This window comes from Oryctolagus cuniculus, chromosome 18 (genome assembly GCF_964237555.1).
Source record: "Oryctolagus cuniculus chromosome 18, mOryCun1.1, whole genome shotgun sequence".
NCBI lineage: Eukaryota > Metazoa > Chordata > Mammalia > Lagomorpha > Leporidae > Oryctolagus > Oryctolagus cuniculus.
In genome coordinates this window covers 66,494,754-66,510,203 of record NC_091449.1, presented here as the reverse complement: position 1 = coordinate 66,510,203, position 15,450 = coordinate 66,494,754, and the positions used below count along the sequence as shown (strand labels likewise).

The 15,450-nt window shown below is 68.5% G+C and overlaps 1 protein-coding gene across 1 annotated transcript; it reads left to right on the top strand.

Moving 5' to 3' along the window:
- Positions 1–6,815: 6,815 nt before the first annotated feature.
- CIBAR2 (CBY1 interacting BAR domain containing 2) lies at positions 6,816–15,450 on the top strand. Its single transcript, XM_051847361.2, has 9 exons — positions 6,816–7,121; positions 8,305–8,539; positions 9,760–9,828; positions 9,904–10,005; positions 10,136–10,141; positions 11,596–11,700; positions 13,656–13,769; positions 14,701–14,802; positions 15,247–15,450. The coding sequence occupies exons 1-9, from the start codon at positions 7,102–7,104 to the stop codon at positions 15,337–15,339; spliced, it is 846 nt and encodes a 281-aa protein (XP_051703321.2). The 5' UTR covers positions 6,816–7,101; the 3' UTR covers positions 15,340–15,450.

Here is a 15,450-nt window from a genome sequence, read left to right as displayed (position 1 = left end):
CGCCTGGGCTCCGCTCCCTGCTCCGGCTCCAGACTCCTGCTGACGCCCACTCCGGGCGGCTGGGACGGCTCAGGCCCTTAGGTCCCTGCCGCCCACAGGGGAGACGCGGGGAGACTTCTCGGCTCCTGCCTCAGCGGCTCGGCGTCCTCCACCTGCCCCGCTGCTCGGAGCCGGCGGCTCCCGGCCCGGAAGCCGGCGCAGCAGATGCCGCGTGGGCCTGGGTGTGGGTGGGGCCGCGGTTTCCTGGCCCCGCCACATTTTCCACCCCACTTTGATCCTTGCTGCAGGCTCAGGCTCCCAGCCCTGGTGCTTTTGTGAATGGAATGTAATCTGAGAGGGGCAGCCCAGGCCTCCCAGATGGAGACGCTGCCCCCACCCCGGCCGGGACAGGCAAGCCAGGCGGCCCCGCGGCTCCCCGGCGGCCGGGCAAGACGGACGGGGCCAGGTGCGGAAGGTCAAGGCGGCGGCCGAGCCCCAGCAGGCGACACCCGGCCTCGGCCCGCACCCCGGCGCCTCTGTCCTGTCTCCTGGGCTCTGAGCTGACCACCCAGGAGCCGGGCATCCTGCAGTCTCCGCCCCCGGCACTGAGACCCCTCCGCGACGCTCATTCGGAAGCCGACGCTGTGCGCCCAGCGTGGAGCCCCCGCCCTCACGGCCTGGTGGGGAAAGCAGCGGCCCGCGTGTCCGACACTGGACCCCTGCAGCGGCTCGAGGACAAATCAGAGCTGCCCATCTCACAGACAGGAACAGCCAAGGCCCGGGAGCTGAGGCAGCACACACGGGACACAGCACCCAGGAGCCCCCACGGGGAAGTCTGCGCAGCCCGGCCGCGGGGGAGGGGCGCCTGCTTCCTGCCGCAGCACCCCCTCGCAGTCCTGAAAGTGACAGGAATCAGGGGACCCCGCCCCCTCCCCAGTGGAGGACACGCAGGCCCAGCGCACGTTGCAGGCTCCCCCTCCCCAGTGGAGGACACGCCGGCCCAGCGCACATCCCAGGCTCCGCAGGGCGTCTGCGCGGCACGGGCTGCCCTGTGGCACCTGGCAGTGCCCTCCCCGTTCCCGGCCTGTGAACAGCGCCCAGCGCAGCAGAGAGGGTCGGGACGGGGCCGCTGGAGGGCAGAGGGGCTGGCTCCGCAGGGAGACCCCCGGAATGGCAGCCCGGGCCGCAGACTCAGCCCTCGGCAAGAGCTCCAGGAAGGGGCCCGGGAGGCGAGGAGGCCTGGGACCAGCGCAGGCGGCCCCCCGCACCCTCGGGGCTGGGCTCCGGGTCCCCAGCAGAGCCCGGATCTGGGCTGCTGAATCCTGGAGCCCCCCTACCCAGCGTGGATCCTGGCCCCCCGGTCACGCTGCCGGATCAGCGACAAGAGAAACGTCGTCAGCACGCGCTCGGCACAGGCGTGGTTTCTTTCTCAGACACTTCCATCCGTGGCGGAACCCTCGGAGCGCGATTCTGCTCGCTGGCCCCAGGCTTCGGGGCAGAGGGGCGCTGACCAGCGGAAAGCCCCCTCTATCCTGCCCTCCTCCCTGCTGTTTCAATTAATTGACCACGTCACAAAACGTACAGCTAAAACCCTGTAGAACTTACCTGAGAGTCGGAGACACAGCGGGGAGACGGAGTTCCCACCAATGCCTGCAGCGGCCGCAGCTGGGGAACCGACACCCACTGCTGTTCTCCCACGGGGACCCCAGGCTCTGGAGCCGGAGCCAGGAATCGAACCCAGGAGCGCAGCGCGGGCACGGCACCGTAGCCGGCGGCGTGACTAGAACCCGGTGTGCCAGCGCCGCGAGGCGGAGGATTAGCCTAGTGAGCCGCGGCGCCGGCCATGAATTTGCCTATTTTTTTTAAAGACTTACTTATTTTTGGGGCCGGCGCTGTGGCGCAGTGGGTTAAAGCCCTGGCCTGCAGTGCGGGCATCCCATATGGGCACCGGTTCTAGTCCCGGCTCCTCCACTTCTGATCCAGCTCTCTGCTGTGGCCTGGGAGAGCAGTAGAAGATGGCCCAGGTCCTTGGGCCCCTGCACCCAACTGGGAGACCTGGAAGAAGCTCCTGGCTCCTGGCTCCTGGCTCCGGATTGGCGCATCTCCGGCTGTTGCGGCCATCTGGGGAGTGAACCAGCAGATGGAAGTCCTCTCTGTCTCTACCTCTCTCTCTCTGTAACTCTGTATTTCAAATAAATAAAATAAATCTTTAAAAAAAAAACTTATTTGAAAGAGTTGCAGAGAGAGGTAGAGGTGGTGGAGGGGCTTCCATCCACTGGTTCACTCCCCACATGTCCACGACGGCTGGAGCAGAGCTGATCCGGAGCCAGGAGCCAGGAGCTTCCAGGTCTCCCAGTGGGTGCAGGGGCCCAAGGACCTGGGCCATCCTCCACTGCTTCCCCAGGTGTATTAGCAGGGAGCTGGACCGGGACTCAATCCGGCACCCATATGGGATACCACGCCACAGGCTGGGGCTTTAACCCACTGTGCACAGTGCAGCCTCCAAATTTGCCTATTCTTAAAAAAAAAAAAAAGATTTATTTATTTATTTGCTTCCTTGAAAAGCAGTGACGCGGAGAGAGGTCACTCCCCTGCTGCTCACGCCCTGGCCGCGGTCGGGCTGGAGGCTGGGCCAGGAAGTCCGTCCAGGCCTCCCCCGTGGGAGGAAGGGACGGGGCAGTGAGCATCCTCTGCTGGAGCAGGAGTGGAGGAGCCGGGACTCGAACCTGTGCTCCAGTATGGCTGCACCACAGCGCCCGCCCGGGCCTTGCCTGCGGTCGCCAGGCCGCGTGGTTACCAGGCCACGTGACTGCACTCACAGGAGCCACGGGTCCTTGTGGACCGCTTCTTCCGCCAGCACGTCCTCCAGGATTGCGCACGCTGGGGCAGCACCTGCCTCCTGTTCACAGCTGAGTAGTACTCCACCGCGTGGTGAATCTCACCATGCTGACAGCTGACAGCGTGAGGCACGCCCATCTCCCCGCTGCCCACTCGGCCGCAGCACCTCACAGAGCCCCCGGCCCCCACGGGGCCCTGGTTTTCCATGGCCACACCAGCCTGGCGCCAGTGGCCGTGCCCACTCCGGATCTCCACAGAGCCTTGCCCGTTCAGGAGTGGGCGCAGCCTTGTTGAGCCTGGGGTCCCTGCTGGCCCGGCCTGACTCGGGGGAGGGGTGGGCACCAGTCTCTCCGGCCGTGCCCTGCCCTGGGCTGGCCCCGGTGCTCAGCACAGGCCCGGGCCCCCCAGGACAGAGCCTCTGCCTGACTCCGACCCCAGGGAAGCCACAGAGGCCCAGCACGGCTGTGAGCCCCTGGCAGTGGGGTCGGCCGCGGCCCACTGTGGCCCCTTCCTCCTGGCTCCACGTAGTGAGGCTGCTTAAAAAACAAATAAATAAGGCCGGCACCACAGCTCAATAGGCTAATCTTCCGCCTGCGGCGCCGGCACACCGGGTTCTAGTCCTGGTCAGGGCACCGGATTCTGTCCCGGTTGCCCCTCTTCCAGGCCAGCTCTCTGCTGTGGCCAGGGAGTGCAGTGGAGGATGGCCCAAATCCTTGGGCCCTGCACCCCATGGGAGACCAGGAGAAGCACCTGGCTCCTGCCTTCGGATCAGCATGGTGCGCTGGCCAGAGCGAACCAGCCGTAGCAGCCATTGGGGGGTGAACCAACAGAAAAAGGAAGACCTTTCCCTCTCTCTCTCTCTCTCTCTCTCTCTCTCTCTAAATAAGTCTGCCTGTCAAAAAAAAAAAAAAAAAAAAAGGCAAATAAATGGGGGCCGGCATTGTGGCGTGGCAGGTCTAACTGCGACCGGCAATGCTGGGCTGGCACGGGTTCGAGTCCCAGCTGCTCCATTTCTGAACCAGCTCCCTGCTGATGCCCCCGGGAAGGCCGCGGAAGCCGGTCCTAGTCCTTGGGCCCCTGTGCCCGCGTGAGAGACCCGAAAAGGCTCCTGGCTCCTGCCTGGCCCGGTCTGGCCGCTGCAGCATCTGGGGAGTGAGAGCACGGATAGAAGTCTGTCTCTGTGACGCTCTCAAATAAATAAAATACATCTTTTTTTTAAACTGAGGTGTTTAATGCCTGAGGCCGTTCAGTTTAATATTTATAAAAAATAAAGAAATAAAAGCAAAGGCGTGCTGACCGCGCCAGATGAGCGGCTGGGGTCGGGGGCCAGCAGGGAGACGCCGCGTGGCAGCCCGGGCTCTGCGGGCACCGGCACCTCTCCAGCCGCTGGGCCTTTACCCCCCGCCCCGCCTGCCCCCAGGAGGGTCCCTTCCCAGCCCCAGGGCACCCTCCCCTGCAGCCCCCCTTACAGAGACGGCACCGCCCGCTTGGCCTTTCTCGCTCGGGCCACCAGGGGTCTCCGTGTGGCCACCTGGCTTCCTCCCGGGTTTTTCTGCACATGCTGCGTGCTGGGCGTGTTTCCCGGGGCCGGCTGAGGGCGGGTGGTCCCATGACCTCCCCCCTTCCTGGGCTTGCAGGCATGGGGTCTCCAGAGAAGCCGCCAGGCTTGGGTTACAGGTGCAGCTGCGCCGAAGGGGATTCCTGGTGCATGGCCCGTCTGGCCATGAAGTTCCACCTCAGCCGCAGTGGGGCCCAGGGCACGTGGTCTGGGGGTGCCCCCCAGGCAGGGCCTCGTGGCCTCGCGCCAGCACAGCTCTCGGGGCTCTGGGCTCTCTCTGGACCCCAGAGTCGTGTCCTGGGCCTGCTCTGGTGAGATCCCCCAAGCTGCAGACGTAGGCCGGCACACTTCCCCTCCCCCAGCGGAGGCCGGCACGGGACGGGGCGTGGGCAGGGCCGATCCCTCCGGCAGCAGGGGGCGGGCCCCCGCCTGGCCAGATCCTCAGCTCCCTTGGCCGGTGGCCCTGTGGCCGCAGCTCTGCCCCCCTCCCTGGGTGTGTCTCCGCTTCCTCTTCTTATTAGGACAGCAGTCCCTGGAGCCGGCTCCCGTGTGACTCAGCTCGGCTAATCACAGCTGCCCGTGACCTTGTTTCCAAATACGGTCACAGTCCAAGGTCCTGCGTGGACACGCAGTGTTGGGGGCACCGCTCGACCCAGCAGGGAAGGGGACTGAGAAGGTGAGGGGCACGGACCGCCCCATGACAGCCGGCGCCTGACCCCGTGCGGCACCACGGCGGCCTGTGGGTATGCAGGGAGCCACCTCCTGGGAGGGGGCACAGCGCCCACCCCAAAGACTGGGTTCTGTGTACGCACTGGGCAGGACATCAGGAAACACACAGTGTGTGCAAAGGGAGAGGTGGCCAGAGGTCACCGGAGAACCTCGGTGCACAGCATGACGGCCGTGGGGTGAGGGCCAAGCCCACCCCACCCCACAGACCTAGTTTCCCAGCCCCGTTACTCTCAGGATCCCGCTTTATGGCGGGAGAAGACAGAGCCCAGAGAGGTCAGGCGACCCGGCAAAGGTTGCACAGCAGAGCTGGGGTCCGGGCTTGGAACCTGTGTTCAGCTGACCCCAGGCTCCTCGCTTTTATACACACTTACGAAAGCATCTCCTCTGTGAAAGCCCCCAACCCCGCCCAGAGGCAGCGGCGGAGGCCCGAGGCCAGTCACGGCTGACCTCTCGCACGTATGGTGCAGCCCGCGGTCAGACGCACAGCCAATCAGTGAGCGCCCCTGCGTGTGCCTGCGTCGTCTGGTTTTGCTCTTTCTTTTCTTGCGTGCCCCCGACCACGTGCCAGGCTGCAGGACCCCTCCCCCACGCACACCCGGGCGTGCACCTGCCAAGGGCCAGGGTCTCCGCTGCTCGGGGTTGGCAGGGAGCAGTGGGTGAAGGGAGGAGCTGAGCGGCCCCAGCAGCCCTGGGACGCCCACAGCGGCCCCTCCCCCGCCCTGAGCCCACCCCCCCCTCCACACACACACACGGCGGGCGACGGGCTCAGCACCCCTGTCTGGTAGGGAGACAGAAATCCGCCTGTGTGTGCCAAGGGGGCCCGGCCTGGAAGCCGCCCGGGGTTTCACGCTACAAAGTCCCGCCCTCTCCCAGAGCCTTCCCAGTGGTCTCTGCCTTCCCCCACCCAGGGAGGGCTCCCAGGAGAGCCCTCCTGCCCCGCTCCTGGGCTACCCTGGCGGATGGCACTGGGGAGTGACCTCCCGGCAGGATTCTGACCTGCCGCCCACCCGGCAAGTCCTTTGTCCGGGAGAGGGTGGGGGAAGGAGACGCGGCGGGACCCCACTTGGACGCCCGGGCTGAAGGCAGACGGCTCCCGCCCCGCGGACCGCCCACCTGCCCGTCAGCTGTGTGTTCTTGGTCTAGCTTGGCTGACGGCTCACTGCATTCTGTCTCACTCCTGAACTCTTTTTCTTTTTAATCTATTTATTTATTGAAAGGCTGAATTACACAAGAGAAGGGAAGACAGAGAGAGAGAGAATCTTCAACCGCTGATTCACTCCTCGGAGGCGGCAATGGTCAGGGCCGGCCAGGAGCCAGGCGCTCCATCCGGGTCTCCCACACCGTGCAGGGCCGGAGCGCCTGTGCCGTCCTCCGCGGCTTTCCCAGGCGCATGAGCTGGGAGCCGGACCGGAAGCAGAGCAGCCGTCTCTGCTACACACGGCCCTTCCCACAACGCACCTGAGCCTCACTCCATCACGCCCGAGCTGCCTGCGTGACCACGCGCACGCTGACTCCCTCCCAGGGACCGCCCCCCATGGACGCCCCCCGCTGCCCCGCCACACGCTCAATCAGGAGGCGGCCTGACCCTGGGTGGGCTCGCGGCCGGACGGCGCTGGGCATAAAACCTCGTCCCGGGGCGGGGGGACAGAATCCCGCGTGGAGGCGCTGTGCCTTCTCCCCACATTCCAGGGAGCCCCAGCCTGTGCCCCACGAGAACGCGCACCTGCACAGGGTGAGGAGGGCTCTCCGGGACCCCTGCCTGGGCGGCCTGGAGCCCCTGAGCCGGCCGAGGCTGGGCAGCCTCCCTGTCCAGGGAGGCTGGCGCTGGGAGGCATTGCCTGGGCGACTTCCTGCAGCTCCGCCCACACCTGGCTGTCACCTGGCAACCAGGTGGCCGCGTCCCCTGAGCCCAGCCCTGCCAGGCTTCTCCTGGGCCCGGGACCCCTGGGGCCCTGTCCTCGCTCCCGTGACCAGGCCAGCCGCCGCCACCCGTCACAATGAACCCCGTGCTCTCCAGGTGAGTGCCTGCGCCAGCGTGGCTGGGGCGGAGGGAGGTGGGGTGGGGTTCCGGGGCCTGGTGCAGCCAAGACCGTGAAGGTTGCGGGGGGCTGCTGGGGTGGGGCAGGGGGGAGCAGACTCTCTCCCAACTCCAGCCCCCCACCCCAAGGCCCAGGGAGAGCAGCTCAGGTCCAGAGGGGCGTTACCCGCTGCAGCCCGACACTTGGGTTGGAGCCTCTGGCCCCGTGGCCTCCACCTGGCTAACCCCCTTCCCACCTCAGCGGCCGGCCCCATGGCCCCGCCCCACCCGTGCCCGGTGGTCGCAGCCCCTGCTCACTGGGAGGCGAGCTCACTGCAGGGGCCCGGAGCCCCCAGTGTGCATCTTAAGCAGCCGCCAGCCTCGCTCCCGCGGGTTCAGGCTCACAAGCCGGGGGTGGGGGTGGGGCCTGGAGTTTGCACCTGGCTGGCCGTGGGGGTCATGGGGTCCGAGGACTCAGCTGAAGGGGCAGTGGCACATCCTGCTGAGACGTGAGGCCGGCACTCAGGCCCAGGGCGCGGCTACCGCAAGTGCCACCCCAGTCAGGGTTCGGCAGGAGGAAGACAAAGCTGCGCCGCAGGTTCCGGCCTCGGGGGGGTGAGGGGGGCTGCTCAGGGGTCTTGGGTCAGACAGAGAGAGGCAGGGACAGCGACAAAGGCCGCGGAGGCGGCGGAGCCCCAGCGTCAGGGCTGGTAGCAAGCGGGACCCGGTCTGACCGGGAAGTAGACGGCGACGCGGGGCGTTTGCCCAAGCCCAGGGCACGAGCAGCCTCCGCGCACGGGGACCGTGGTCAGCAGCCGTGACTGGGGAGCGGAGGGAGCATCAGCTGTCCCCCCCCCCCCGCCACACGAGACGGGAGGTCGGGGATGGTGTGGGGGAAACACCACCCTCCCCCGCCACGCATGTCAGAGAGCCCTGCAGGGCAGAGGGAGAGCGTGTGACCCGGTGGGCAGGCACACGGAGCGGCTCCACCGGCGACACAAAAGGCCCTTCAATGGATTCCAAGGACAAAGGCCAGGTGTGCAGCCACGCCCACGTGTGGCTCCTGCCCGCCATTCCCCACGTACCTGGCGCTGTCCCCAGGGACCAGGCGCAAGCTGCAGTGGCCCCTGTGTGCCCACCCCCATCAGGGGCGTCACCGCCCAGCGCGGCCCCACCTCCCCAGGGACAGCCAGGTCCGCGTGATGGAAGCCATGGTGGCCAACGCCGACAAGTACCTGGGACAGCTCTGCTCGCTGCTGGCCGCCTACACGCGCAAGACAGCGCGGCTGCGCGACAAAGCCGACCAGCTGGTCAAGTGGCTCATTGGCTTCGCCAACACCGAGAGCCCCGAGCTGCGGGCCACCCTGAGGGACTTCGCCGAGGACCTGGCCAAAATACAGGATTACCGGCAGGCCCAGGTGAGCAGTGGCCATGCCAGCGGGACACCCCGAAGGGTCCCCTGCGGTCACGCCACCTATAGGACGACAGTTGTGGTGGTCGGGCAGGGGGCGGGTGGGGCAAAGGGACTCAGGAGACCCCTGGCAGGAGGCGCGTCCCCGGGCCCACCCACCAGGGCCCAGAGAGGGCACAGAGATCCTGGGGACGGCTGGGTGTCGGGGGGAATTGTTAGAAGGCTCCTGGCACGCGCGCCACCCTCTGTGAACTCCAGAGAACGGGACGGTCCGGGCACCGGGGAGGCATCAAGTCAGGTGGCCGCAGGGCGACACAGCTGCCGCTCCGCTGGCCACGCAGACCTGGGCAGCTCCCTGCCCACCCGGCATCCTCCTGTCCCAGAGCCAAGGCCGGGAGTCAGCCCGCAGACGGAACGCCAAGGCCCACCAGCAGAGGGCGCTGCCTCCCTGGACCTCGCCACCCCAGAGGTGGCTCCTGGTTTTTAAAAAGGCTAGCTTCTTCTCCAGGGACAAAGGACCCCGACGTGGTCGTCTGCAGGGAGGGAGGGGGTGGTCGCCAGGAGAGCACTCGGGTGGGGGGACCCCAGCCCCTGCAGCAGGGGCAGCCGGCAGGATTTTCAGGGGACCCTGTTCTCAAGGTCCTGGGACACACTGGCTACTCTTGGGTGCCCCACGGTGGCCACACCTGACGGCTCACCAGAAATGCAGATTCCTGGGCCACAGCGCCCCCTGCACCTTCCCAGCTTCACGCCTCGGTGAAGGCAGAGAACGGCCTTGGCGCTGGGGGTGGGGTGGAAGTCCAGTCTGCCCAGCGCTCGCTCCCAGCCCCAGCCTGTTCCCACCAGGAGGCTCAGTTTTCCCAGCATGCACGGCGGGCAGCAGAGGGCAGGGTGAGGGCTGGCCCGTGGAGGGGCTCGGCACGCACTCCGCCCTTCCTCCCTCCCTGGAGACGACCCTCACGGTGCTCGGTGCCAGGCGGGAGACCCCGAGGGGGTACAGGGGTGCTCTTGCTTCACAGGTGAGAGCAAGCCTCCGCCAGGTTCGGCGCTGCACCCCGGTGCTGGGAGGCGGGGCAGCCCCCGTGCCCCGGCTGCGTGCTCGCAACCCTGCAGGCGGAGGGAAGGCGCGCTCTGCTCCCCTGCCCCTCCTCGGGCCTGACTCGCGCGGCAGCTGTGGGGCGCAGGCGGGCATGCCCGGCTGACTGCCCGCCCCATGCATGCCCCCAGGTGGAGAGGCTGGAAGCCAAGGTTGTCAACCCCCTGAAGCTCTACGGGGCGCAGATCAAGCAGAGCCGGGTGAGCGCGGGGCACCGGGGGCCGGGTCTCTCGGGGGGGGGGATCCTCGGGAACCAGCTCTGTTCTCTTCTTTAGGCGGAGATCAAGAAATTCAAACATGCCCGAAATCATGAGATCAAACAACTGGAAAAGCTGGAGAAACTGAGGCAGAAGTCACCCTCGGATCTGCAGAAGATTGTATCCCTCCCTGAGCCGGGCCTGGGGCTGGGGGCTGGGGGCCGCTTGGCACAGGTGCCCCAGGTCTGCTGGGGCTGCCCCCGCGGGGCCACCCGGGCGTAACCCGGTTCCTTAACAGCGCCTCTCCCAGTCCCAGGTGAGTGCCACAGGTCCGGGGCCGGTAAGGAAGGCCCCCCCCCCCAAGCAGCCAGGTGACTCCCCCAGGGCCGAAGCAGGTGTGCCCGGGCCCCCGGCTCGGCGTGGGAGAGGCGGGAAGGCCATGGTCGGGGTCAGGAGACCTGGGCTCCGCCCCCTGGGCCACACCACCCGGCAGCTCAGCCCTCACGGCTCACAGCCCACGTTCCCAGGTGGGCACCCTAGCCACAGCCCTGCTGTCGGGACACGGAGGTACAGGGGTGCAGCACCCTCTCCTGCCTTGCCGAGTGGGGCGGTGTCGGCAAGCTGGGGGCAGGGCAGGGCTGGCGAGGACCAGCACGGCTGCCGTACCGGGGTGCAGGGCGCACCTGGGAAGGGCCTGCCTTGGCGCTTCTCCCCAGGGCAGTCCCGGGCGTTGGGGGCTGCCTGGAGGCTTCGCGAGTGCACCCTGGACCCCTGCTGCCATGCGGCCGCCACCCGAGCCTGCCCCCCCCGCCCCGCCCAGGGCTCCACGAGGGCTCGGCAGGGTGGCGACCCCTCTGGGGAGGAGCCCACTTCCCTGCCCCTCCCAGGGGCTGCCCACTGGGCTCAGCTCGCGCCCCGGCCTCCACCCCAGAGCCAGCGGCGGTGCCCGTCTGTCGTCACGGCCCCACCCCCGACGCCCTGCTCCTGCTGGTGAAGCCCCTGGCCCGTTTCCCGGGCACCAGGGGCCCCTCCCGGCTCCAGCTGCATGCAGCAGGGCACACAGCTGACTGAGGTCGGAGGTGGCCAGCACCCGGCCTCGACACGGCCCTCATGGGGGGACGACAAGGGAGCGCCAGACCCCCACAATTCACAGCGCAACAGTGCCGGGGTGGGGGTCGCCGCCCCGAGCCGCGTGGTGTGCAGCCTGACCTGAGCTCCTGCCTGGGACCCCCGGAGCGTCCACGCGGACTGGTGTGGAGCGCACGTCTAGGCCTCTGCCGGGGTGTCCTGGACGCCAGCTCGCTCGCCTGCCTCAGCCCAGCACTCACGCCCAGGTCCCCACTTTGAGGAGGGCCTGAGGCTGGCACAGGTCACGCAGACAACGCCACAGCCGCCCGAGGGCAGGCCCTGCGCTCAGCTCCCGCACCGTCCGAGTCGCACTCCCGGAGTCCCCCTGCCCCACGTGTGGCACCGGACGTGGACCAGAGGAAGGGGCGACCCTGTGGGCACCAATGAGTCCCCGCAGCCACGCAGCAGAGCCGGTGTCCTGACCGCCCTGGTCTGCGGCCAGGGCTGAGCGAGCTGGCAAGCAGGTCTGTCCAGTCCAGTGCCTGCCCCCACAGCCACACGCAAGGGAGCCGCCCTGGGCGTCCGCCTTGTGAGGCAGGAGAGGTGTCCCGAGCGCAGGACACGGGGTCTCGGGCCTTCTAGAATGGCGGCAAAGGGCCGGAACCCTGGCCGTGACGTGGCCTCCCCGTGTCCCCGGGCCAGGCCGAGAGCAGCCTGCAGAGAGCCTCGGGGGACGCCAGCCGCACCACGCAGCAGCTGCAGGAGGCGGTGGACGGCTTCCAGGGGCAGAAGCTGCGGGACCTCCAGGTCAGGGCACTGGGCCTGCGCCGGGAAGCCCTGGCTGGCCTGGGGGCTGGGTTTCTGTGTGCGCCTGCGTTGTGTGTGTGTGTGAGCCGTGCCTCGTGGCTCCCGGGACAGTTAATCCTGGCCGCTCAGAGCAGCTGTCCCGACACAGCTGGCTCCCCTGGAAGCCAGCAGTCAGCAGCCCCGGGCACAGCTCCCGAGCGGGACGCCTCGGCAGGCTGCCCCCCCCGGCCCCCACCCCGCAGGGTGGCCGTCACTTCCCCCTTGCCCTCTCCTGAACAGCAGGCACGGAGCCAGGGACTCCCCCTCCCCCCGCATCACGGACCCCCGGGCCCAGAGCCCCAGCTCTCACGGGGACGCTTCAGGGAATTGGGGTCTCGCGAGACAAGCCCATCACAGGGACCCCCACCCCCACTCGCAATCCGGCCCTCGGCCATTTTCCATGTTGTCACGCACGGCCAGGAGGGCCGTTCCCAAGACAAAGGCCCAAGCCCCTCCCCGGGCTCCGGGAGCCCCAGCCCGGCCCTCCAGCCTTGTCCTGGCCTGCCACTCCAGGCTCAAGCGCACCAGGCCCGGCTCAGCTCAGAGCTCTCTGCCGGGAAGTGCTTCCGGCTGCCCCACCCCCACTCTCTGCCCCCACCGCATGTGCACGTGCGCCTTCGCACGCGACGGGTGGAGCGGCCGCACCTGGGGGAACCCGCAGGCCGTTACTAAGTGCCTGACGTGTGCACCCCGCGCAAAACGCACAGCTCTGGCCTCCGGGTGCGGGGCTGGGGCCGTCAGGAGCGCCCGGTTTAATTAGGTGCGGGAAACGCGGGGTTGGGCTAACGAGCGAAGCAGCCACAGCGCCCCAGGAAGCCCTCCGGCTCCTACAGGACGAAGCGCGGATGAGGGAATGAGGGCCAGTGCACTGCCTACGCAGGAGCACGTGACCGCGACGGTGCCCTGCGTCCCACGAACGTCCCGGGGCAGGGCCGCGGGCTCTTCCCTGCTCCAGCGCGGGCCTCGGAGTCTGGTGCCGCCGGGGCGCCCGGGAGTCTGACGGCGGAGGCCTGTGACCAGGGTTTCTCTTCGCCCCACTGTGCAGAGGAGGAAACTGGGGCTCAGAGGCAGGCATCTCCCCCACGGGCAGCAGGCGGCCCAGCGCTGCCTCCAGCACGGCCGGGGAGGTGGTGGGCCTGGGCCCCAGCACCACTCACTTTCCCTGCTGGGAAGCGGCCTCGGAGGGAGTCCAGACTACAGGCTCCACCCCACACGGGCTGACGCGAAGCCGGATGCTCCCGGCCCGGGACGCCCCCCGCCCCTGCCCACAGTAGGGCCCCAGTGGGGCTCTGGGGACCCAGCTCAGCCTGGTTGTCTGGTCGCCGGCACACTCATCCCGTCTTGCTGAGCCGGCCCGGGTCCGGCTGGGGCCTCCACCCTCATGGGGGTGGCACCTGCCCGGCTTGGGCGCCCTCACCGGTGGACACCTGTGCTCGAGTGAGCAGGGCCCAGGGGACAGCGGCCGGGAGCTGCCACCTCTGGGCAGGCAGAGGGTCGGAGCACGAGGGCACCTGAGCCCAGGCCCTGCGATTCCACCCCGGATTCCACCCCGGCAGCAAAGGCACAGCCAGCTCCCAGGATAGGCACACGCACGGGGGGTCTCCGTGGCTGCGCTGCCCTGTCAGCAGAGGCCAGAGAACCATCGCGGGTCCCAGGGCTGGGGAGAGGCCACGCACAGAGACACCGCCAGACGGAAACAGGCAGGCAGGCCCGGGGCCGACTCCTGACTGAAGAACCGAGCCCCAGAGCTGAGCGGGGAGGGCGGGCGGAGTCCACGGAAACGTGTGGCAGTCAGCTCCAGGGGCGGCAGGGCGCGGTCCTGGCTTCGGAGCCCGCCGATGCGTTGCCCGGTTCAGACAAGTCCAGGTGCAACCCCCAGCCGCGGCGCTGACGGCTCTGGGCTCCCCTCCCCGTAGAGGATGCTCCTGGACTTCGTGACGGTGGAGATGGTGTTCCACGCCAAGGCGGTGGAGGTGTACTCGGGCGCCGTGCACACCCTGCAGAGCTACGACGTGCAGCGAGACCTGGAGGTGGGTGGCGTCCGGCTCTGGGCGTGACCGCCGTTGGTGGCACTGCAGTTCCTCCAGCTCCGGGAATCCCTTCCCGCCTCTGCCTCTGGCCACGGGGACAATTTCCGCCCGCTCAGACACTGGAACCCGGCAGGTCCGGGGCTGTTAACCACCGCCCTGCCCCCTGTGTTTCCCCACCGCCAGTCCTGACCCCGGGGTAGGCGGGGCTCAGCCGGGCGGTTCTCATGGCCACCTCAGGCCTTTCACGCGGCCGTCGCCGCTCGGCAGCTGGGCTTCCTCGCCCAGTGTGGCAGGGACAGCCATGGTATGGCTACAGGACAGGGTCAGGACCTGCAGGTCCCAGTGCGTGGTGACAATGAGGGACCCTCGGGTCCACAGTCCAGGACTTGAGGGTGGGGACCACAGAGCATTCAATGGAGCAGAGAGCACTTCTGAGCGCAAGGCCCTGGGTGACCGCTCGCGCCACACTCACCCGAGCCCACCTCGCCGGGTGCTGGGGGTCCTCGTGGCGTGCCTCGTGCTGGTTCTACCAGTGAGGGTCCCGAGACACGGGCCCTGCCGCCCAGGGTGAGCCGGTGCGGCTCCTGCCACCTTCTGAGCGCTGGCCATGGTGGCTGAGACAGCCCGCAGCCGGGAAGGGGGCGCCCCTCCAGCTCCGCACCTCAGGAGGGGACGTGGGGACCGGCCAGGCTCCCGCCACACCCCCAAGGACGGCCGGGCGCTCCTCCGGCTCTGGGTGACTGCGGACAGGACTCGGGGGCTCAGTTTCCCCACCTGTAAAATGGGACGGGTGTGGAAGCGGACACGCAGTGCCTGAGAATCTTCCAGAAGGGGCCTGGGTTCTGCTGCTGCCGGCGCCCCACGTCTTCTGGTGCCACCACCCCGCCCCGTGTCTTCCAGCTGGACCCGCCCACTCTCCTCTCCTCTGCAGGATTTCAGAGCCAAGATGTGGGCAGCACACGGGCACTCCGACGGCCGGCCACTCCCCGGCACTGCCCCCTCTCCGTCTCTGCCATGGTCCCGGGCCAGCCAGGTGAGCCGAGGGCCCCGTGAGACAGGCTGTGACCAGGTGCAGCGGCCAGGGCGAGGGCTGCTGGCGACCCCGAGGCTGCCCAGGAGCGCGCAGGGCCGGTGAGCGCAGACCACGGGTCCCGAGCGCCCCCTGGAGGCGACCGGAGGCGTCTCCACTTCCGAGACGGAGGCCCAGGCCCAGGCCCAGGCCCAGGCGCTGTCTGGCGTCCCAGCCCATGGCCCGGTGGGCTTCAGGGTCTGGAAGTTCTCAGGCACGGGCAGGGCCGCAGGGCCGCAGCCTGGCCCTTCCTCTGCAGGGAGCCCGGAGCCCAGCCCCGTGGGGCACAGCCTGGGGGCGCGGGGTGGGACTTTCAGGTCAGACCCACGGCTCCTCGCTGCGGGACCCTGGCAAAGGCCCCGGGCCTCCCTGTGCCCTGCCCGGACGTGCGTGACTCTCGTTCCACAGAGGCCTCAGGACAGCACTCGGAGCGAGAGGGAGGAGGCAGCGGCCGGCGAGGCGGACTCGGCGGAGGACAGCCCCGAGGAGGGCCGCGGCTAGAAGAGGGTCCCTCGGCTGTCCATCGGGAGACTGGGCCCAGGCCCCGAGGGCGCGCCGACGCCCCTGCCCTCCCAGGGGGCTCTGGGGGGATTCAATAAACGCCACGACGCA

Bases quoted from the DNA above. Each gene is read 5' to 3' on its own strand.
- CIBAR2 (XM_051847361.2), top strand. From the start codon at position 7,102: ATGAACCCCGTGCTCTCCAG. The intron at 11,701-13,655 runs GTCAGGGCACTG...CCCTCCCCGTAG, and splicing joins AGAAGCTGCGGGACCTCCAG to AGGATGCTCCTGGACTTCGT. The intron at 14,803-15,246 runs GTGAGCCGAGGG...CTCGTTCCACAG, and splicing joins CATGGTCCCGGGCCAGCCAG to AGGCCTCAGGACAGCACTCG.